We start from the raw sequence: 21,604 nt of genomic DNA, 5'->3' as shown, positions 1-21,604 counted from the left end.
ACTGGGGGAAAGAAGCTCAATGGCTAAAAGCAAAGGGCTGAGGAGTAAAGCAGGCCAGAAGCTGAAGCTCATCGCCCTCCACACCCAGCCAGCACTCTGTGATCTCAGGCAGGTTACTCTGTTTCCTCATCTGCAAACTGGAGATGATATCTAGCACCTAAAGTGACTGGGAGAATGAGGTACTATAGTAGACGGAAACCGCAGAGTGAGTGTGCAGGAGTCGTGGCCGCGGAAAGAGTGGTGGCCCGAGGCACAGAGGCACGCTGGGGCACCGGCCAGTGCTGGGGGCCATGCCCACATGTGTGTGCAGGTCCTGGAGGCTTGCACCGACGCAGCAGTGGTACCGTGAAAACACACCGAGCGCGGGAGGCCCAAGTACAAGGCTCTGAGAAAAGCAGGAGCAAAGGGCAGTCTGTGAAAGGTCTTGAGCTGGTCGGGGAGTTCAGTGTAGCTGCTCTATGGCCCTTTTCTGGAAATTGAGAGAAGCAGAAGGCTTGGGGGCCATGTTGAGGGCAGAGTTGGAAGCCCGGCAGGGCGTGTCACGTTGGTAATTTACCAGTGTTGCTGACAGGCCACCAGTCACAGTCATAGTGTGCGCGCCCAGGTCTGAAGGGCACTCACGTGCATACCGTAACTCACATGTTTCCTCAACACCCTCAAGGTGGGGTTGGGGGGGTCTCACCTGGCAGGGGAGGGTCTTCCTGGAGTTGGTCACGTCATCCTAGAGGCTACAGGCTAAGTGCTGGTGCTGTGGGCGTGGGCCTGCCAGGCCTGGCCTGCACAGCTGGAGGGTATCCAGGGAGCAGCTCAAGGTTGCCAGGGGAGCAGGGAAGAAATACAGAGTCAGGACCCAGCAGGATGCCTGCCATGGGGCTGGGCCTCGGGCTGGGAGCATAGGCATCCGGGGAAGCTGGGGGCTCAAGGGGCCTGTGAGTCCTGGGAGCCGGTCTGCTGAGGCAGAATCCGGATGTGGTCTTCTGGGATCGCTCACCTCCAGGGTGTTCTTCCTTGTGCTTTTCAGTGTTTCAAAGGGGCTTTTACAGGCTCCACTTGCCTCATTTAAGCAACTTGGGAGCCACTTGGTGATGGGAGTAATTAAAGCAAAAGAACCTCCCCGGGTAGGGCAGACATGGAAATGTCCAGCTGAACTGTGGACAGTCGGGCTGCAATTTAAGGAGAGCCCATTTTTCCTTATAATGCCTGTTGTGTACCCAGAAGTGGGCTGGGTCCCAGTGACACCAAACTGAGTAAGACCCCAAAATGCATATGGATCTGAGGAAGTGATCCTAGGACAGCTTCCCTTGGAAATTCTGATTCATTCAGCCTTGCTAAGGATCCCACCAACTCCTTTAAACAAAATCCACAAATTTGCTGAGGAACACTGATTTCGCTGAGGAAACCGAGATCAAGAAAGGTAGAGATCAAGAAAAGGAAAGAAAGTACCAGCTTGATCTGCCTGATGCCCACCTCCTCAGAAGACACCCCGAGGATGTAGCTGTGTCCACTCTTTCACGGCCAGAGGCCAGAGGCGGTGGTTGAAAGCCCCTGAGGAGTCCCCCCCATAAGCAGCTATTCCAAAAGAGGAAAAAAATTAAATCACAAAAAGAAAAGGAAAAGCTCCGAGTGAGGAGGGGTGTTACGTGAGGAGCAAAGGTAAGGAGATGCTTCTGGCTGGCTGCTCCTGGTGTGCACTGGGATCAGAGTCATCCTGCCCCGAGCACCACTGAGCCCCGTGACTTCCTGTAGGACTCAAGGGACAGCCCCTGCTGGGCCCCAGCTCCTCCCAGTCCTGACAGGCCTGGCACAGCTGGCACACAGACACTACCTGCAGGTCATGAGGCAGGTTCTATTAAGTCAAGATATTACACTGTGTTTCTACTCATGAGGATGAATAAACAGACTTCATTTATAACTCGAGATTATGGTCACCGGAAACCCAGTTCTCGAGCCCAGAGCACGAGGCTAGGTTGGCCTTCACCTGAGGAGAGGGCGGTATTTTAAAGGTATAAAAGGAGAAATGTATTTTCTCCCCCTCACCGAACCAACCATTTCACACAGGCCAGAACAGTTACAGAACTGATGACAAGGAAATAAGCTGAAATGAGGCAGATTTCAGAGAAATGCAGCCTGCCACTGTCCGCCGGTGTCTACAGAACATGACCTCCACGCAGAGAGCACTGGACAAAAGGAGAGAGCAATGTGGGGTGCAGAGGGCCAGGGGCGTCCCTTCTTAGCGGGTAACCAGCAAGAACGGGCAGGAAATCCCAAAGGGGCAGGTGGGGTCAGGGCCTTCTTTTGGGTGCTAAAGAACTTTCTAAGGTGTCTTGCATCATTCTGGGGAAAAAGATGTGTTGAGTTGCTAGGAGCTTTTATAGTTCCCCTCCATGAGGGTAAGCCAGAGAAGTACAAGGAGCCCCCACGACATATATACAGTATTAAACAGAAGGTTGGCCAATATTTAAAAGCCTCTACTGTAAGTGGCTCCTTGAGAAGGAAAGGAGAGAGAAGAGTGTAGCAGAGAGAGAAACCATTCGGGAGAAATGAGCTGGGAGCACCAGGCCCCCGAAGCATGATGTTCTGAGTCTTCAGACCTGAGCTCATCTGCCAGGATGGCTAATGCGTATTTTCCTCCTCTCCCCTCTGTGCCTCCTTGGATACTACGCCCTTGCCAGGGCTCCAGTCAGAGGGATAGTGGTGCAAGAAGCACTGAGTCACCCGATAAAGATCAAAGTGGCCGTTCAGGTTCTGCCACAGGCTCGAGTCAGGCACGGCTGTGAGCTGCCCTGACCATGGGGGAAGTGTCTCCCTCCTCTGAGAGGGAGAAGGTAAATCTTCTCTCCTAAAAGACCTCCTCTGTTCCATAACCCTGCGGCACCATCTGTGTGCTATTAATTGGCCTCCATTTATTTTTGCTAACTTGGTGACAGTGACTTAGGTTATCCCACAGAAACTTACAGTATTGGGTCTCACTCTACTCTTCCAGAAACTCCAGGGTGCCTACATGTAGAAGAGGACCCGAGTGAGCGAGGGATTCCTCTTGGGCTCTGGGCTTCGGAACTCCTCACAGAGTCTGTGTGTGCTGCTCTGGCCTCCATCCCTTTCCCCAGATGCCCCAAAATGGCTCCAATCTGATCACCAGCCCCTCGGTGGTCAAGTGGATCCCTGAAGCCACCCCTAGGCAGAGGGTCTGATGAGTACCCAGATGAAGAAATATATCCAGGGATCTTTTTGACAAAGTTATCGATCCTTACATCCTTACATCCTGGATTCACAGCTTACCTCACCCCACCTCGGGGGTTTCTGACCAGCCAGCTCCTATCACCACAGGGCCCTAGCTTGAGCTGCTTCCCCCACTTGGACTGGTGAATCTCGGTTGTCAGCCTAAGTCTCTCTGCCCCCAAGTCCCATGTGTTTTCACAGGGGTACGGTTTAAATAAATGAGGACAAGCAAGACAATGACAGGCTATGGGGAACTAACAGTCTGATGAGGTGTCGGCGGCGGAGTGCCGGGCAGCCACTTTGGAGAACCAGCTCCAAGGCCTGGCGTGGCCTCCAAGGCATCTGCTAGACGCCCTAGGCCCCGATGGAGCCTTCGTGTTACACACTGACAGTAGTCGCCATTTGTGGAGAGCCCGCCCAGCATCAGGCACTGTTCTAAGCACTTACGGTATCTCCGATCTTTATTACATGCAGATAGAATGTAACAGGTTTAAAATTATAAAACTGAGGCTTGGGTAGTGAGTGACAGTCAGTACTGGTATTCCGCTGAGGCCCAGCTCCGCCCGTCATGCTAAACTAGCCCTCCCGACTGTGAACCTGGGGTCCACAGCCAGCACGAGGGGGGAATTCCACACCACGCTGCCCCAGCCATCCCAACCTGCAAGTCACAGAAGGTTCTGTAACCCCCTTGTGCGCTTCAGCTCCTGATCTGACACCTACACTGTCTTTACCTTTGCCCTTTGCTGTCCTCCGTCCCACTCATGGTTCACGATCCAGCTCAGGGAGCATTTACTCTGAAAAGATCTCTGAGAGCCTTGGTCCCTGAAGGGCTGCAGTCCCCTCTTCTGGCCCTTTGTGAGGGTAGCTCTTCCTGGTTCCAAAGGGACCATGTTAAGACGAGTCCTCCCATTACTGATTTATGCAGGTGCCTCAGGGACAGGCTTACCCCAGGGCACATTTAAGGCCACCACAATGCTCATTCTCCTCCCCTTTCTTGTCCCTCTTCAGGTCTCAACCCTGTGCCTCCTCTCTGTACTCATGTGGCTTCCTCTCTGTTCACATGCTCTGGCCCACTCTGTGCTGTGGCACAAACCAGATGATACGCCACGAATTCGCTAGTCTCTTACTACAGGATCTTGAGCCACTCAAAGGCCAGGTGATTATGGCTACTGAGTGTGTGGATGGCTGAATGTTGCCAGAATTATGTAAAAAAAAAAATAAAATAAGCCAAAATATGCTTTTCAAATAGTAAAGCACTACACAGCTATTGTTTTGTGATAAATATTACTGTTGTTACTATCATCATGATGGTGATAATTAGACATCTCCCTCTTTCTGAGCTCTCACTGTCCAAACTCCAGAACTAAGTCCATCTGGATAAAGTCTTTAGATACACGTGTTCTCCAGACCCACTCCAGTAGCGATCTCTTTCACTACCCAGACCCTGAAACAGAAAAGGTATGCACCCTGAGGACTAGTTGTATTTCTGTTAGTCACGGTCATGGTGGTGGCATAAATAAGACCAGACAACTCTTGTGAATTCTATGAGTTGAAGTCTTTTTTTAGAAAAGGGTATTCCGAGGGGGTCAGATCTGAGCAAAGTCCATTTGGAAGTTTCCCAAACTCACAGAACTCCCATGTCAGGTGTCCCTCACTGTTGCTTGTGGTCCTAGAAAGCCAACAGTACCTCGAAGATTCCACCCCAAAGCCTGGTTCTGCTGAGGAACGTCTATGAGAATCTCACAGCCCAGTAGTGGCAGGGGGCAGGGGGGGACAGATTGAAAAGAATCCTTCCACAGGCAAATTGCCCTCTGGTCTATGTTTCAGCTGCTTACAAAGTCCATGATCATGACCATTCCTTATGGTGCTTAATTAGCTGAGAGTTGTGTTTTCTAGATGACATTAACCATAGGAACCAAAACAGAATAGTTTATCTTCAACCCTCTTATAAAACCTTCCACCACCACCCCCCACTGAAGAAGAACAATGAATTCACTTTTGCTGTAAACTCCACGGCTGCATTAAACTCCTTCACAGGGTGCCATTGAGAGCCATGTGCTTATGGCAAAGTGGTATCTGCTGGTATGCCCCCTTTTTGTTCTGACTTGGGTTTCCACTTCTGTACCTGCTCTTTGTACAACCTACACAGGCAGTCTAACCAGCAGTTTCAGTATTTCTGGACCTCGATGGAAGGCAAGGATAGTCCCCTTCTGTTATGTCTTCAACAAGTTCTCCAGGGTGGGACTTTGTCCCCATCAAGGGCATCTGCTCGATGGGAATGCATGACTTGACAGATTGTTGTACACATCAGCTGTCAGCCCACTTACTAAATGGAGAAGAAGGGAGGGAGTTTAGAGAAATGGGCTAATTACCTGGGCTGGAGTCTGAGAGACTGGGCTTTGGATCCAGGCTCTACCATGAATGGACACTGGGCACGTCATTTCGCCTGCCAAAGCCTCCCTTCCCTGTGGGGCACACAGGACTGCTAGAAGGTTTAACAGTGTGAGGTATGTAAAGTGCTTCTTGGTGCATAGCTCAGACAAGGGGCCCAATAAACAGATGCTTTTACTGCTGGCTCAGAGATCTCCCCAAGTCTCCCACCCCAAAGCTAGTCATGGGCACAGAGCCATTCTGAGTGAACAGCGGCCAGAGGCCCTCCACAACTGAGTCCCGAAGGGCCAGGGCTGGGGAGTGGGGGCAGCCCCCGACCCACTGAAGAGGGCACCTCACGTAGGAGCCCCCTGAGCAGAGGCTTTCTGACCTGGTGGCACTCCATACGGCAGGCCATCTGGTGATGAGCTTCATCAGTGGGAAGTATATCCCCCACTTTCACTGTATTTATTTACCGTGCGAGCGCCGCAGTGACACGCACAGCTCTGGGCAATAAGATACTGCCAGTATGTGTTTTACAGCCACAAGAGAGCTGAAACACTCAGTCTGGCAGGCTCTGTAGGAGGCTCCCCAAATGTCCAGGGATGCTTATCTGGGGAGTGTTTGAAGCCCTAGTTCCCTCTGGGCCTCTGGTGCAGCACACCACTACCCAAAATCCTGCCTCCCTCCTCGGGTCACTTGCCTCTGAACCAGCGCCCTCTGCGTGGAGCCTTCCAGCCCTGTGGGCACAGCATCCATGGGCAGAGGTGCAACTGGGCTGCAGAAGCCTCTGCCATCTGACTGTGCACTGAGTCACCAGCTCCCCCACTGCCTGGCTATACCTGGAACCGTGCTGAGGCTAAGCCAGACCAAGGCCTGCTAGAGCAGAACTCGAGAGCCACTGCTTCTGCTGCAGCCTCTGCGAGACAATGAGCCGTCGTTAGGCAAGGAGATGCCACACAGGATCCCTAAAGGTTGATGTAAGGAACGCAGCCCTGTGCAGGCACCAGCTATGCTAGCCCAGTAGCAAGCAGGGCCTTAGAAGGGACCTTGAAAATTCTTCCAGTCCCTCCCTTCCCTCATTGACAGATGAGGAAAGCTCAAGTGAAAGAACTCAGGCGACCGGACCAGAGCTAGGCCTCACCCCTGTGCTAGCTCCCACATCATCCTGGTTCCTATACAAAATCCTGGGACAATCAGGTTTGGGCAGGCCTTTCCAGTTCAGAAATCAAACTGAAGGAATTGACAGTGGTGGCGGTGAGGGCCGGGTGATGCGGCAGTAGGAAGCCCATTCTCAGGTGGATAGTGTGGGGGCGCGGGCTCTGAGCTCCTCCAAACTGGGGGCTCCTCCCTCCACCAAGCACCAACCTTCTGGGAACCTTCATGGGGCTCTGCGTAATGATGTTGAGTCTTTGATCCTATGAAGTCTCCGTACAACACAATTGAGGTGTCGCAGTAAAACAAAGTGAACATAACTTTGAACTGTGTCCCAGTCTTCATTTTTGCCAGACTTTCAACCCTGACTAGGCCCTTGTCAGTCCTAGCCCAATCTTTAGAACACCTCTCTTCCCCAAGGCTCAGGAATCCCAGGACCTTCTGTGTTGATGTCAATCTGTAAAGATAGGCCTACCTTCTATGCCAGTGAGCTTTTATAGACTTGATGTGGCCAGAATTCTAGAACCATCCAGTACTCTATCTTTGTCCCTCTTTCCTATGTTTATTTGCAGAGTACATCATGCACACCAAAGAAAATGAGGTTCCTGTTTGGTGCTTTTGTCAACTTACTGAGCAGGAGAAACAGCACAGAGATGTAAACATTCCTGGGAACAATTTCTTGTGGTCTGAGGAATTCACCCCTTGATTTTGGAGTGTGTCATCTCTATCATCACTTATTAGCTCCCTTAGATATTAAGAATGACACCACAGGGGACACTGCTCTGGAAATACTACATAGGAAAAAGTTCTGACTGCAGAGTTGTGTCCTGAAGGTGGTCTTAGGAAAGGGGAGAAGAGCAAGTCAACAGAAGCAGCAGAGGAAGCAGCAGCATTTGACATTGCTACCATGGCTGCAGGTTTGGTAAAAGAGTAGGATCTTGATATTTCCATAACCGAGAATTCCTCACATCTGGATAGAGCTGTTATTCCCAGAGCATTTTCACATACACTCTGGTGTTATTTTAGGCAAGATGGCAGAGTGCGAACCAAACTCTCGTTTTATCTGTGGACATGAAATCCCTGCTCCGCTGTGGGCAGCCATGCAGCTCAGACGTGGGGCTTTGTCATGAAGGCTGCTCAGACTGCAAACAGGGCACCTGCCAAGGGTTACTGTGCAGAATGTCACACTTGGAGCCCCCACCAAAGCTTTCATCAAAGTCAATCTGATTATTTTCCACTGCATTTTCCTGAAAGGATGTTATGATTTTCTAGATGTTTGGTGGCTGGCGATAAATCAGGCTTTTATGATGTCATGTGAAAGGCCACCTCTCGGACTTCCTCCTGCCACAAGCCACAGATTAAAAGCGGACCATGTCGGTGGGGCCTAGTGGACACAGGCTGGCTTAACCCTTTCCTTACACATCCTAAGGCACAGCTGAAGCTATGCCCTAGCTAGGGGTCATGGAAGAAGGTGAGCTGCCTTCCCCTCTCCTTCCTTTCACACGAACACAGCTGGGGCCTGTGGAAACCGAGCTCCTTTCTCCGAGTTAACCAGACTTCCTCAGCTGAGAGGCTTTGGCATCAAATCAAGATCCAAAACAAGACAGTGTGTTCCATGGAATGATATAAGAGAACACAGGTAATTTTACAAAAGTAATCTTTTCAAAGAGTCTCTGTTTCATAATCACGAAAATGAGGGCTTTCTTCAAAAGGAGATAAAATCTAATGCTGGTGTTGTGATAAAAAGTTACACTCATACTTTGCTGGTAGCATTTGTAAATTCATATAATGTCTTTGAAAGCGATGGAAAGGTCCCCATTCAAGCCAAAATCCTAGGAGTTCCCTATAAATCCTCTTTCCTCCAAATCCAGTCCTTCGGTGAGTCTTCTCTCTGCTCGCCTCACATGCTCCCCTCTCGCGCGGCCTCTCCTCCTGAGGCAGCCCCGCTCCGGCCTAGCCTGGAGCCCGTGAAAACATCCAACAGGGCATGTGCCCCTAGGGCCTGAGGCCTCTAGTGGCTCAGAACACAATCCAAATCTGTATTGTGCGTAGCTGGCTGATAAAGGACTATGCATTTTATTTATTTTTTTCAAGATTTTATTTATTATTTGACACAGAGAGACACAGCAAGAGAGGGAACACAAGTAGGGGAAGTGGGAGAGGGAGAAGCAGGCTTCCCGCCAAGCGGGGAGCCTATGTAGCTCTGGATCCCAGGACCGTGGGATCATGACTTAAGGCACTTAAAGACTGAGCCACCCAGGTGCCCCAGGACTAAGCATTTTAAAGCAAAGCCAAATTCTTTCTACGTAGATGAGTGAACCTTTATGTACTTAGACTTTGGTTAAAAAATTGAAAATTCCAGCATGTTTCAGTCTGTGTCCCATTCTCTTGAGAACGAGTGGAGAAAAAGAAGGTGCCTTCCAAAAAGGGGAATTGGTAGGGACAGTTTAAATCTGACCAGGATTCTGCTCACACAGGAGGAAGTGAAGGGTGGGGCACCATCTTCGCCGCCCTCCGGAGCTCAAACGTGTCCTCCTTCGGCCAGAAGAGGTCTGGCCCTTCTACCGCACAGGAGGCCAGGCTCCTGCCCTCTGGCCCCGGGAAGTCCCCTGGGCCCTGTGTCCTACAGGGCCAGCTGGGCAGAGTCCTGACTCCTAACTGCAGTAGCCTGGACCTAATCCCTTCAAGAGTGGCCAGATGTTTCTAGACTGGGTGGCACAAACACATTAAAGAGTGGCGGCTCATTAGGGAGGGAAAGGAGTTAGAGCATGCCCGGCAAAAGTCCCTTAGCCACCCTTTTAAACATTTAGCTAAATGTCCCTTGCTCACTTGGAAAAATTACACTGGCATCTGAAAATCAGACTTCTGAACTAGTTGAGTTAGCCAGCTATATGATTGTGGCCGACCAGATGCAGACACTAGAGAGTCAAGTCTTGCAAAAACATGGCTTTGCTGGGAGAGGCCTGGGCCCCATGGGAGGAATTAGCCAGCAGGCCAGGCATGGTCTGGCCTTTTTTTTTTTTTACCTCTCCAAATTCTTTTTGGGCTCTGATTCCCTTCATTCAATTTGTCCAGACTCAGTGGCCTTCTCTCTGCCCCTCAGACCAGGGGTGTTGCTCCCTACCGTCCATGTACCTGTGGTGTCCCCGGGAGACCCAGCTACCTCAGGACTTAATGGGACTGGCTTTTTCTTGTCATTCAAATCTTGGATCACATGTCACCTATTTGGGAAGGCCTTCTCCAGCCAGCCTTCCCACTCTTTATCCAGCTGGCTTCCTCTTCAGTCTTCGTCGAACACTCTCAGTAGCGGACATGGTCTTACTCACATCTCCTGTACTCTGGACTGTCTACCCTGACTGGAACATAAGCTCATGGCAAGGGCCTTGTCTTGTCCACAGCTACGTCCCAGCTCTAATACTGTAAACATTTGGCAAGAAACAATCAAGAGCATATGAAACATTTATAATAATTAGGGAAAAGTAGAATACAAAATCCTGCATACTCTGGTTACAATTATTCAAAAAATGATCTAAAAATAGAAGTCGGATTACATGCAAGGTTGAAGTAACATGAAAGCATGAAAGAAACACTATAAGACAACCCACTTGAAAAAATTACATTTTTGAGCCGCCTGGGTAGATCAGTCAGTTGAACATCAGACTCTTGATTTTGGCTCAGAGTCATGAGATCGAACGCTGCTTTCGGCTCTACACAGCACAGGGGCTGCTTGAGATTCTCTGTCCTTCTCCCTCTACCCCTCCCCCAATGTGCTCTTAATTAATTAATTAATTAATCAGATTTTTTAAAAAGATTTTATTTATTTATTTGACAGACAGAGATCACAAGCAGGCAGAGAGGCAGGCAGAGAGAGAGGAAGGGAAGCAGGCTCCCTGCTGAGCAGAGATTCCCGATTCGGGGCCTGATCCCAGGACCCTAGGATCATGACATTAGCCGAAGGCAGAGGCTTTAACCCACTGAGCCACTCAAGCACCCTTAATCAAATCTTCTTAAAAAGATTACATTTTCATCCATGATGTTACTATAAGAAATTAAAAGGATAGCTTTCCCTATACCTTAGTGATAAAAGCAACAATATTAGCCCTAACAGTGTTAAATAAATTAGAAATAGTACTAGCTACATTCCATATGTCATCTTGAATTCTCACAATCCTTCAAGATAGGTGATGCTTTCCCTATTTTACACCTGGTTTAAAATCTGAGGCTCAGAAACACTGAGAAACTTGCCCTCCAAGGTCACACAGCTATGGGGTTAAGCCATGATACCAAGCCAGGTTCTGTCCCTTGATATCTCTGTGTTGGTGGTGGTGCCAAAGAATCCTTTGTTCATGAGACCTAAGTTATATACAGTGACATGCACTTCACTATATATTTTGGTCCACTTTGACAAATAGATGCACTCATGTTTGCTCTGCTCCTATCATACAGAGAAGATCACCCAAGAGTTTCTTCCCACACCTTCCCTGTTGATCCTCTTTCCCCTGTAACCACTATCTAATATCTATCACCATCGATTAGAATGCTGATACCGGAATGTCATACGCATTGAATCATATTGTATCGACTCTTCTCCATTCATCTCTTTCATCCAGCTCTGGAGTAGGTTGATATTTCCATATGTTGATACAGTATTTATTCTTTAGAGACCTTTGTGCCACTCAATTAATGCAGCATAAAGTATATTGCTCATGGTACTTTTAGGGAGAGTTTGTCCTACTGAGCATTGTGAGTGCTGGACTAAGAATCAGAAATCCTGGCTTTTTGTCCAGAACCCTACCACTAGATGGCTTTGTGACATTAAATCAAGTTATTTGTTTAAATGTCTCTATACACATGTTCAGATACAGGATTCTGTTCCTCTTATAAATATACATAAGAAAGACTGCCAGGTTACATATGCAGCAGCCTAGTAAGCTCTCTACTAACCATGATAATAGGAAACCAAACGAATGGATAGATAAAAATCATAGAAGGGTAAATAAAATATCTGTCTTAATATACTTTTTTCCCCTAATGTCTCTCAAAACCCTTACTAACAAAGGTCCTCGTAGTTGTCTTAATTTCTCCTCAAATATGAAAGTCCTCAGAGAAACAATGGAAAAACAAGAATTTGGATGTAGTGAGCTGCCTGGTTAGTCCTAGAGTTTCTTAACAAGTTACTGAGGGAATGACTGTTGGAAGGAATCTAGGGGTATACATTTGAATGACTCTGTCATATAATTTTTATTTTGGTTGGGAGAAGGATGAATGGATGGATGGATGGATGAATTGAAAGAGGGAAGGAAAGATTACTGAAGGGAGTTTCTTGAATGTGAGTGGTGTGTGGTACAATATAAATTGAGAAAAACCCCAAAGGAAAAAAATCTATATTATGGAGGCATTCGTATTACTGGCCATATTCTTTGGCACTATTATTCAGAGAGAAGGCAGAGCCCTTTCTATGGGGTGGGGCGTATTTCCTATTACACTGAAAGGCAACAAGCTGATGGAAAATCACCTTCCCCTGGTGCTATCAGGGGTCTCCTGTGGCCCTAGTCGGCCTTCCTCGAGGGGCAAGGTGTCTCCTAGCCACAGGCAGGCTGAAGATAAGCCGTGGGACAGAGCTGGGCTTTAATCCCCACTGATACTTGGTATGGTGCTTTCATCGCTAGCAAACAGCCACCTGAAACAGATATAAGATCTCTTGAGTTGCATTTTGAATGTGATTGTCTGGAGATTTAATTAGCTGATGTGTGTAAAGTGCTTTGAGGGTAAAAAGTACTAAATGGCAAAAGCAAGGCCGCCTGCTTCTCGTGCTCCAGAGTGCCACTTGCCAATTAGGTCACCACAGTCTTTAATCGGTCCGCTTAAAGGTGCTTTATCTCCTTTCCTCGGGGTTTGTGTCACCTCCTACCAGCATGGGTAAATCTTCACACCCAAGATCCAGTTATTAAGAGCAACCAGTAATTTCCAGCGAAGATGGTGCTGGCTTTGAAGCCTGGAATGCTGAGGTCACTAACAATCTTATCTCCCTTTCATTAAGCGGCTCTGCATCACAACTGTGAGTCAGCGCCCCCACCCCCCCCCCATCAGCTGCTTAGAGTGAAGATCAGTGAAGAAATCAGAACCAAGAGGGCTCCAGTTACAGTACTTAATCTAGCTTTCCCTAGCTTGATACTCCTGTAAGCACTGGGGATCAAGACATAAAGCTAACAGCAACAGCAAAAATTAACTCTGAGATTACAAGTATAGGTGCAGAACAGATACAAAAAGCCATAGGGCCTCATCAATGTGTGTGATGCAAGACTGCATTCCCCAATTGTACCACTGGTTTTATTTAAAGCAACCGACTCATGAGTAGACAGCTCCCCCACAGCTATAAGGCACAGCTTCTAAAAAATACTTTCCTTTGCTCAGCTCACTCAAAGCCTGACGGAACAGGACAGGCCGCACAGGCCCCTGGTGCCGGAGGGTGCAGATGGCCAGACAGTTGTTGGGACCGTGCTGAAAGGGCACCCTGCTCCCCTCCTGCGGCAGGAGAAGCCGGGCCTCAGCGTGGCATGAACTGTATGGAGCTGTGTGTCTGTTCCATGAAGGATAGAGGACCACTGTCCTCGTCTCTACATGTCTCAAGCCTGTCTGCCTTAAGGGACTTCCTCCACAGCATTTTTTAAAACTATTTTAAAAATTGGTGTGTTTAAGTCCTGTATTTCCTGCACACGATTGTGTTGTCAGTGTGTCTTCTAGAACCCTTTTTGCCTAATGACATTTCTCTTTTTATGCTAACCATATTTTTAGAGTACACGTAGAAAAGACATGTCTATATGTCGGCTGCACTATGAATGCCATTAGTTGGATTCTCTCTTAATACAGTGAATACTTTTTACCACCTTAGGCCGTACTGACATACAAGTGGACACCAAAGGAAGACAATGTTCTCATTTACTTTCCACGAGAGCTCTGCCATGCTCGGTATGCTTTTCCAGTAGTGTCTGGGACATACCCGTGGACAGATCTATTTCTTTCCCTTGCTTAGTAGCTCCTGATAGCTCCTGATTCCGAATGACAAATGCTATCCATTGAAACTAAGTGGCCCCCAACCCAGAAAAATGGGATCAATGAGGGGTCACAGGATCCTAGAGACGCCCTCAGGCACCAAGCAGGAGGTCACTGAAGTATACAGCCTGAGCCATAAGTAACAGGCAGGGCTCACATGCCAGGCCACCAGTGGGGGTGACAGCGGTGATGATGTGAGGGCTCTGCCAGGCTTTCAGTCTAGGGTACATATGTGTCACCCTGTGCCAAGTGCCTCCCAGCAGCCTCCACCCGGGTAACTGAGGACAGGGACACAATGCAGGGCCTGCTCACACTGTTTTGCTCCCTTTGCCACTTTATCTCTACTGTCAGTACGCCTGTCGGAGCCGGTGCTGACTGACTCAATTTCCCTGAGGTTGAGCCCGAGCATTGTTTGGGGTCTGACGGCATTCTGTCAGCCCCTGCTGATGGACAGTCCCACTGAGTCCAGCTTCCTGAGCAGACGAGACAGCCTGCTGTTTTCTTCTTGTCTCTTATCACCCCTTGTCATTAAAGGAGAGGCCTGGCTTCAACTTCAATTTGTGCTGATATACAGCAGTAAAAGGGAAGAGAGGGGGAAACGTTTGTTACCGTTATTAAGGCCGTTGCCTTTCTTACTGCTGTGAGATTCATTCCCTGTCCGGAAGGGTTTCAATCAAATGATATATTTGTGAGCACGTAAGAGTTTAAACTGCCTGGTAAGAGACATACTATATTGCGAACTTTCTGGGGGAACTCTTTGGTTTCTTTTTTTTCCCCCATTCTTACCGACTCCCAGCTGCTCGTCTTGAATCTTAACTGGGATATTCTGTGCAACTTTAAAGCTTTTTCCATTTTACTGAAGTTTGTTTTGTTTTGTTTTGCTTTTAGTATTTCTTTCTAAAAAGAAGCCTTTCCCCCAAGAGTAAAGTTTTCCTGCTCACTCCACATTAGCATAAAGTTAGATCAAGAACCAAATTTGTTTCATTCTTTTATTCCCTTGGAACCTGAGCTATTCCTCAATTTTGCTTTTTTTTTTTTTTTTGAAAAGTAGAAGGAAAGAAATGAATACCCAGTGTTACTCACATTTCCATATTTTAAATTCTTGAAGACGTCTAACCAGGGCTTTCACCCGTCTTAGTTTTCCTTATTAACATCCCCTGTCCATACATCTTCTCCTTATTTATAGCACTCAAGAGTCAGTTTATTTCAATATGCACATTAGAAATTTAACAACATCCTGCCAAAAGAGCTCACACTTTCAAAATGTTTCTCCACCTAAACAGATGTCCTTTGCAAACCTTACAGCTGACCTGTTGAGAAACATGGTATCCAACACATAATTTGAAATAAATATTAAAATTTTCCCAATGCAACCACAGTGAAAAGGGGGAGAGAAAGAACATGACTCTGTGAACTTTGAAAAATTATCCTGTGTGATCAATCTATTTAATAGCATTCCCCACAGAGATTTTAGGGAAGATGGGTGGGTGTTAAAGGCATTTAATGTGTTAAATAATGATCAAAATTAAAAAAAGATTGCAGGGAGTGAGAGGAAAGAAAACTAAGCAGTGTAATTTAAAGATGTGTTGTTATCTTGATCAAGATTTTAAAAAAGGCACCCAGGAGATTTGAGGAAAGGGAACTATAGTTATAGTAGAAGATAATGGCACAGCATGGTCTCTACTTTTCTGGATTTTATGTTAACTACTGTGGGCTCAGGAACTGGCTTAATGACTTTTCCAGGATTTGGTCTGGCCCTTTATCAGTTCACTATAACAAGAACATAAGCCAGGAAAGCCTGAAAAATTGCTGCAGCAAAACATGCCCTCCTACCGTGCTGCTGTTTGCAACTCGGGCCATTGGCATTGGGCCTGTCAGGTTTATGCCTAGACAGAGCCACTGTCAGAGGACAGCTCCGAAAGGTCTGACGAGTCAACGGTAGTCAGGGAGTCCGAGAAAAATTAAGGGGGCTCCAGGCATCTGGACATGCACGTTCTCTTTGCTCATGCTGTTTTGCTGCTGTAAAATACTCAGCTAAACCTAATTGAATTTGACAATAATAAATCACATGTTGAAACTGTATAGCTCACCTAAGGAATAGCAATGGAAACAGTGAAGACACCAGAAGCCAGAGTTCAGGAAATGTCATATTCACATAGAAATGCTTTAAATTTTTCCCAGAGCTTTATTGTCTCTTTTTTTAAAGAAAAGTTCCAGACCACCCAGTGCACAAAGTCCATTTTGGAAACTTAACATAAAATCTTCTCTTTAATCAGTTCTTGCTCCTGTTGTCACACTATGACTTCGAGCCTATAAATAAAGAAGGAACTGAACTGTCAAAAAAAGAAGAAAAGAACAAAATAGATGAATCATTCTTCTCTCTCGTCCTTGGGAGCTGATCACACCCTAGTGGAAAGGGTTTGTGAAATGTAAAAGGAAACTATATTGTGACCTTATCTGCCCCCCTCCATTGCTCCACACAGTCCTGTGAGCCGAGCAGTTAATTCCTGATGTCCTTGTAAGAATCTAGCTTCCACAGTCCCTTTTCTCTTCATGCTGGCGGAAGCTTTATTTAAAGAAGTGTTCCTATGTCCGTGCTGTCATTCCAGAGTCCTGTGTACTCCCGTGCCACACTTTCCCCACACCACCCTGGAAGTTCGTCGGTCCTGTGTCCCCAAACCCTGCAGCCTGAACAATTTACTGTCTCTTTCCTCAAAAGGACACGACAGAAAGAAGTAAGAAAGTCCTTCAGGAGAAGCAAAGTGTAAAATAAGGGGGGATGTCCCTAATCTTTCCCTTGAAGTTGACTGGAGCACAGGCACACGGACTAGTCTCGATGTTAGCTCAGTAGCAGCTGGCGTAGAGAGCTGCTGCTTTGTTTTGATGGAACCTCATCCTTTTCCTTCACAAGGTCTCTTGGTCTAATTAAATTTCAGGGAGACAGAGCCTTGGCAGAAGGTTAAAGTAAGCTGCTAGACTGGAATGTAGGAGTTGGGCTCAAAACTAAATTGGGAAGTTTAACTGGGTGCGTCTCTGGTTTCAATGAAATACTTTTACAGTGTATGGTAGCAAGGTCTGTTTCGAAGCTTTTGAAAACCATTTTTCTTTTTCCTTAATTGTAGTTCCCTAGTTGTTTTTATATTATGAGCTACTTGTAGAAAAATACAGGAAACATAATTACAATACAAAGCTCCCTTTCCCAAGCCTACTGAGATCACTTGAAGCCAAACTGGGTTTTAGGGTTTTGCTAACTGTAAGTTCAGAGCCATGAATTGCATCCTATGCAATGCTGGTTGATTTACAGCAAGTGTTGTATGATTAAACAATAACCATGTTTCTTTGAGCTGTGCAACTGCTATGGAATTGGGGGAGGGCTGTGTTGCTTCATGATGCCACATTGCACAGCTCTCCGGGGAAGAAGAATGAGTATCTCTGTGTGACTCTTATAGTAAAATAGAGAAGTATTGTGGAAGTATATACAAGTTTATTTAGGGAAAGGAAAGAGAAGTAAATGAATTTGTTTTTCCACTTCTATATCCAGCTCCATGCAAAGTTAATTGCTACTTATTAATTTTTGTATCCTACTTTTCCTGAAGAACCTGCATATGGACTGTTTGGAGCAGCAGAAATAACTTGTTTTACTATTATTAACACCCTGGAGAGGAAATCAATACTTCAGTATATTGTGAAATGCAAAGCCTTTGGGAGTTTGATTTACTCAAGCCTAAAAAGTAATTATGGATGATGGAGAATGAGGGCCATTGACTGTACTCTCCTAGGGAATGACTCCAAGCATACAGTACAGGAGCCCCCTCGATTCGAGGTGGGTCCATCCCAAGCCCCACCTCCAGTGGATGTCTGAAACTAGGATAGCACCCAACCCTATATACACTATGGCTCTTCCTATACTACATGCCTGTGATAAAGTTTAATTCATAAATTGGGCACATAAGAGATGAACAACAATGACTAATAATAAAATGGAACAATTATAACCGTATGCCATAATAAAAGTTATGTGAATTGGTGTCGCTCTCTCAAAATATCTTACTATACTGTACTTACCCTTTTTCTTGTGGTGATGTGAGATGACAAAATACCTAGTGACGAGAGGGAGGGAGGTGCGTGAGGCAGGCATAGGGTTAGGCTACTGCTGACCTTCTGACTGGTTGCCTGCTCCGAACCCAGCTGAGCGTGGGTAACTGGAACCTCAGGAAGTGACAGTGAGAAGAAGTAGCACCCAGACACCCTTTGATATGGAAGTCTTAGCAGTGAAGGTGGGCACCCAGGTCCTGCCCAGCCCCTGGTGGCCTTTCCCAGCATAAATGCCGTATGCCTGCCACCTTTCAGGGAATCCGAAGAAAATCCCTGGGGCAGGCTTCGATGTAGTTTCATTATCTGTTCCTTTCGCTCGATGTAACCGGTTTTAGGTCATTCCTTAATATGGTGTGTAACTAGAATAGCTTCTCGATGGGGTACTTGGGCTAGCTGTCCTACTGCCTTCACATCCTTCCGTTGTAAGGACTCAGCTTGTGTACTATTTGATGAATACATTCCTACAGGGAAAAGCTAAATGTTTATCTCACCCCCCCAAATGGTCTGCTTCAAAGTTATGTGTCTTTCCTTTTTTTCCTTCCTTTTTTCTTTCCTTCCTCCCTCTCTCCCTCCTTTCCTCCCTCCCTTTCTTTTTTTCAAGTCATCCTGAAATTCTCATCCCAATTTTCTTCTAAATCAGTCTTCAGCGACCTGTAATAAGAAATGGGTGAGTGAGGGCTGAGGTGCAGGATTAATGTTCTCCTGTAGCTTTTCTTTTAGACAGTTTCCTTCTTAAGGAAGTCTCTGAAATGGATGGAAACTCTCCTAAAAGCGGTTCCATGCCTGCCCAGCTGAGCAGGGCAGACTCTACCTGAGTCATTGGCTATACACACACATACACACACACACACACACACACACACACACACACACACATATACACATACATACATACATATACATACATACATATAGACAAAGGCCCTGTCAGATAGGATGAGAAAGTCAAGGATCAAGCAAATGACAGCTTGAGCTTCCTGAACAGGAGCTGGAGGTTCGTTTAAAAATTAACTTGATCTTCCATCAGAGTAGTTAGGGAACACTGGGCAGAAGACTGAGTGCTACCGAGCTGAAGAAGCCGCAGGGTGCTTGCTCTCTGGAGCCGTATTTTCAAACTGCTAGTTGCAACGGATTAGTGGATCTTGAGGTGAATGAAGTAAGTGGGCCGAGATCACTATTTTCTAAGGAAGTGGATAGAACAGAACAGAATGGAAAATACGGTGTATCGTGCCCCTGGACAGAAAGGGCGAGGATCCCTTTGTGAAGCTTCAGTTTCGTTTTCTGCGCCTGTGCGTGTGCTGGACGGCAGTTGTGAACCGCCCGCGGGTCGGGGAAGCTCTAAGCCAAGCCCGGAAAGAACTGCTCTGCGGGCCCAGAGTTAGCCCAGGCTCCGTTAGGGGGCACCCAGCTCCCCGCCGCGGAGGGCCGGGTCAGCCAGCCCTGCGCGCCTGCCCGCTGCGGGCCGGCACCCCCGCGCCGCGGAGCCTGGGGGAGAGTCGGAGCGCAGCGGCGTCGGGCCCCGGGCCGCCCGCCCTGCGGTGGGAGAGGAAAGCGGCGGCGGCGCGGCGCGCGGGGGCGACCGGGGGCGTCTGCTCATTTACTCCTCTCCTTGCCTGAGAAGTGCAGTAATTCGAAACAGTTCTCACAGTAGCGTCCCTGACAACTTAATGTTAAAAAAAAAGTCATTAAGCGTCCATGGGACGCGTCGGAGGGGAGGGGTGGACAGGAGGAGGTGGCTGTGAGCTGGGGACGGCACCGCTGTCACGATCCTCACGGTTCTGTGCGGCGCATTCTTAAACGCGACCTTCGCAAGATTTACGGCTGGGGAGCTGCACTGAGCGTGCCCGGCGGGGACCGAAAAGAGGGAAACGGGGAGACCTGTGCCTCAAGAGTTCGCCCACTGACAGCAGCGGGAGGGTGGGGGGCTCCCTGCGACTCGGGCCCCGGCCGCCCCCGACCCACGTCAGCTTTATCTTTCCCTCCCCCCGCAGGACTTTCTGCAAGGAGATTGCACCAAAGCGAAACAGAAGCTGAGCTGGAAACCCCGGGTCGCTTTTGATGTAAGTGCCTTTCTTTACGGGTGGTGGACTCCGCTGGCCCGCTCGCTGCCGGGCTGGGCCGAAGCGGGCCCAGCGGGAGGGGCGGCCCGCCGGGCGAGGCAGCGAGGCGCCCGGAGCAGCAGCGCTCCGAGCCCGCTTGGCGCCCGAGGTGCCCCAGGCCTGGAGGGCTAGAAAAGGGGGCGGGTGGAGGCGGGTAGGGTGGAGGGAGGGTGGCGGAGGCCTCTCTGGGCGCGCCACAGGGGGTGGGGGTGTCACCCGGAGAGAGTGGCAGAAACTCCTCCCTCACCGCCCACCCTCTGTGTCTCGGGTCCCAGGAGCTGGTGAGGGAGATGGTGGACGCCGACGTGGAGCTCATGAGAAACAACCCCAACGCCTGAGCGCGGCCGCGGACGCCCGCGCCGCCCCTGCCGGCCTGTGGTGGGTCCCCGCTTGGAATCAGCTGGTGCGGGGCCGCAGGTGTGAACCCGGGAGGGGCGCGAGAATCCCGCGGGTTCCCTGCTGACCCTCGCGGCCACTGCGCCTTGTCCCCGCCGTTAGGATCCCGGGCCGCAGAGGTTTGTAGCAGCCGGGACGTGGCACTTCGGGGTTCGGCCCAATTTCCTTTTGTCGAGGCCTCTTCTGAATGGTTTTGTGAAATCAACAAGATGTTTTAATCACACGTTCACTGTACTTGAAATTATGTCATTAGACAACTGAAATTGTGGGGCTTTCAAATTGTTTTCATCTTTTCTTATTAAAAATGGCCTTTCTATGAACTAGCATTAGCAGAGTCGATGTCGGTGTTTTTCCCGAGGTATAAAAGCAGCTATAAGAGCCCCCAAACAAAAATACCCAAATTTTTGCCTTGGAGTGAAATAGATTCCTTTAGGCCTCCCTCCCTTTTGAGAGAGCCCCTGCGGGTAGACCCCTGCTGCGCCTGAGCCTGCCTTTTGCCTGAGCCTTCTCCTAAGTCCCTGCCTGGGACATTTCTTTCCCCCTTTTGGTGACAATAAGCCACTCTATCCAGCGGATCTGGAAACCCAGTTCCTGAAGAAAGGAGGCATTCACACCCCCTCCGGTCTCTGCTGACTATAATTAGAACCCACGGGGCTCCCACCATCTCAAAAGAAGTCTTGAGAAAAAGAGGGGGGCCAGAAGAAGAAACTTGAAGGTAAGTAAATATTGTTGGAACATTCCATGCCAAAGCCCCTGAGTTACCCAGAGGTCTCTGAGCCCATGCCTTTCCTTGTGGTCTAGAATCTTTCACACAATACTTACTTCCAACCACTTCTCAGTGCTAGATCACTTTTAAAAATATCTAATTTTGATTTAATCATTTAACCAATTTATATGAAGTGCTTAATATATGTCAGACATTGTAGAGTTGAACTATATCAGTGTTAATTAAAAATTATAATAAAGAGGTTTAACCTAGGCCTAAGATCGCTGGATCCATTTTTCACTGAGCGCATCATTTAGAAGGCCCAGTCTTCACCACAGGCATGTGCTCCTGAGTCATAAACTCATGGCTGTACTAAGTGTATTAAGGCAGGCTAAGGCAGGTGGACACACAAATGTATGGAACCCACAAGCAGCAGGCAAAGATTTGTGTACAGGTGTATACTTCTGCATGAAATACAATATTTTGCCTAGAATAAATTAGGTCAGGACTC

At 48.1% G+C, this 21,604-nt stretch overlaps 1 protein-coding gene across 7 annotated transcripts; it reads left to right on the top strand.

Moving 5' to 3' along the window:
* The first annotated feature begins 13,693 nt into the window (after nucleotides 1-13,693).
* GMDS (GDP-mannose 4,6-dehydratase) lies at nucleotides 13,694-20,713 on the top strand. 7 transcript variants are annotated; one of them, XR_014311870.1, is made up of 3 exons: nucleotides 13,694-13,713; nucleotides 19,884-19,952; nucleotides 20,267-20,713. XR_014311870.1 is itself a non-coding variant. In XM_082730987.1 (3 exons), the coding sequence occupies exons 1-3, from the start codon at nucleotides 16,386-16,388 to the stop codon at nucleotides 20,327-20,329; spliced, it is 279 nt and encodes a 92-aa protein (XP_082587113.1). In that variant the 5' UTR covers nucleotides 16,371-16,385; the 3' UTR covers nucleotides 20,330-20,713. The 7 variants fall into 7 exon arrangements, 1 of the variants encoding a protein (XP_082587113.1); XM_082730987.1 differs by lacking the exon at nucleotides 13,694-13,713 and adding an exon at nucleotides 16,371-16,532; XR_014311871.1 differs by lacking the exon at nucleotides 13,694-13,713 and adding an exon at nucleotides 18,923-19,048.
* Nucleotides 20,714-21,604: the final 891 nt, after the last annotated feature.

This window comes from Mustela nivalis, assembly GCF_964662115.1.
Source record: "Mustela nivalis genome assembly, chromosome: 5".
NCBI classification, from domain to species: domain Eukaryota; kingdom Metazoa; phylum Chordata; class Mammalia; order Carnivora; family Mustelidae; genus Mustela; species Mustela nivalis.
This window is presented reverse-complemented; position numbering and strand designations above follow the sequence as displayed.

What these genes read in the sequence shown, in the direction of transcription:
- GMDS (XM_082730987.1), top strand. Translation starts at nt 16,386, where the DNA reads ATGTCCGTGCTGTCATTCCAGAGTCCTGTGTACTCCCGTGCCACACTT. An exon ending in AAAGGACACGACAGAAAGAA is followed by an intron (nt 16,533 to 19,883) that starts GTAAGAAAGTCC and finishes CTCCCCCCGCAG; the next exon opens with GACTTTCTGCAAGGAGATTG. An exon ending in AACCCCGGGTCGCTTTTGAT is followed by an intron (nt 19,953 to 20,266) that starts GTAAGTGCCTTT and finishes CTCGGGTCCCAG; the next exon opens with GAGCTGGTGAGGGAGATGGT.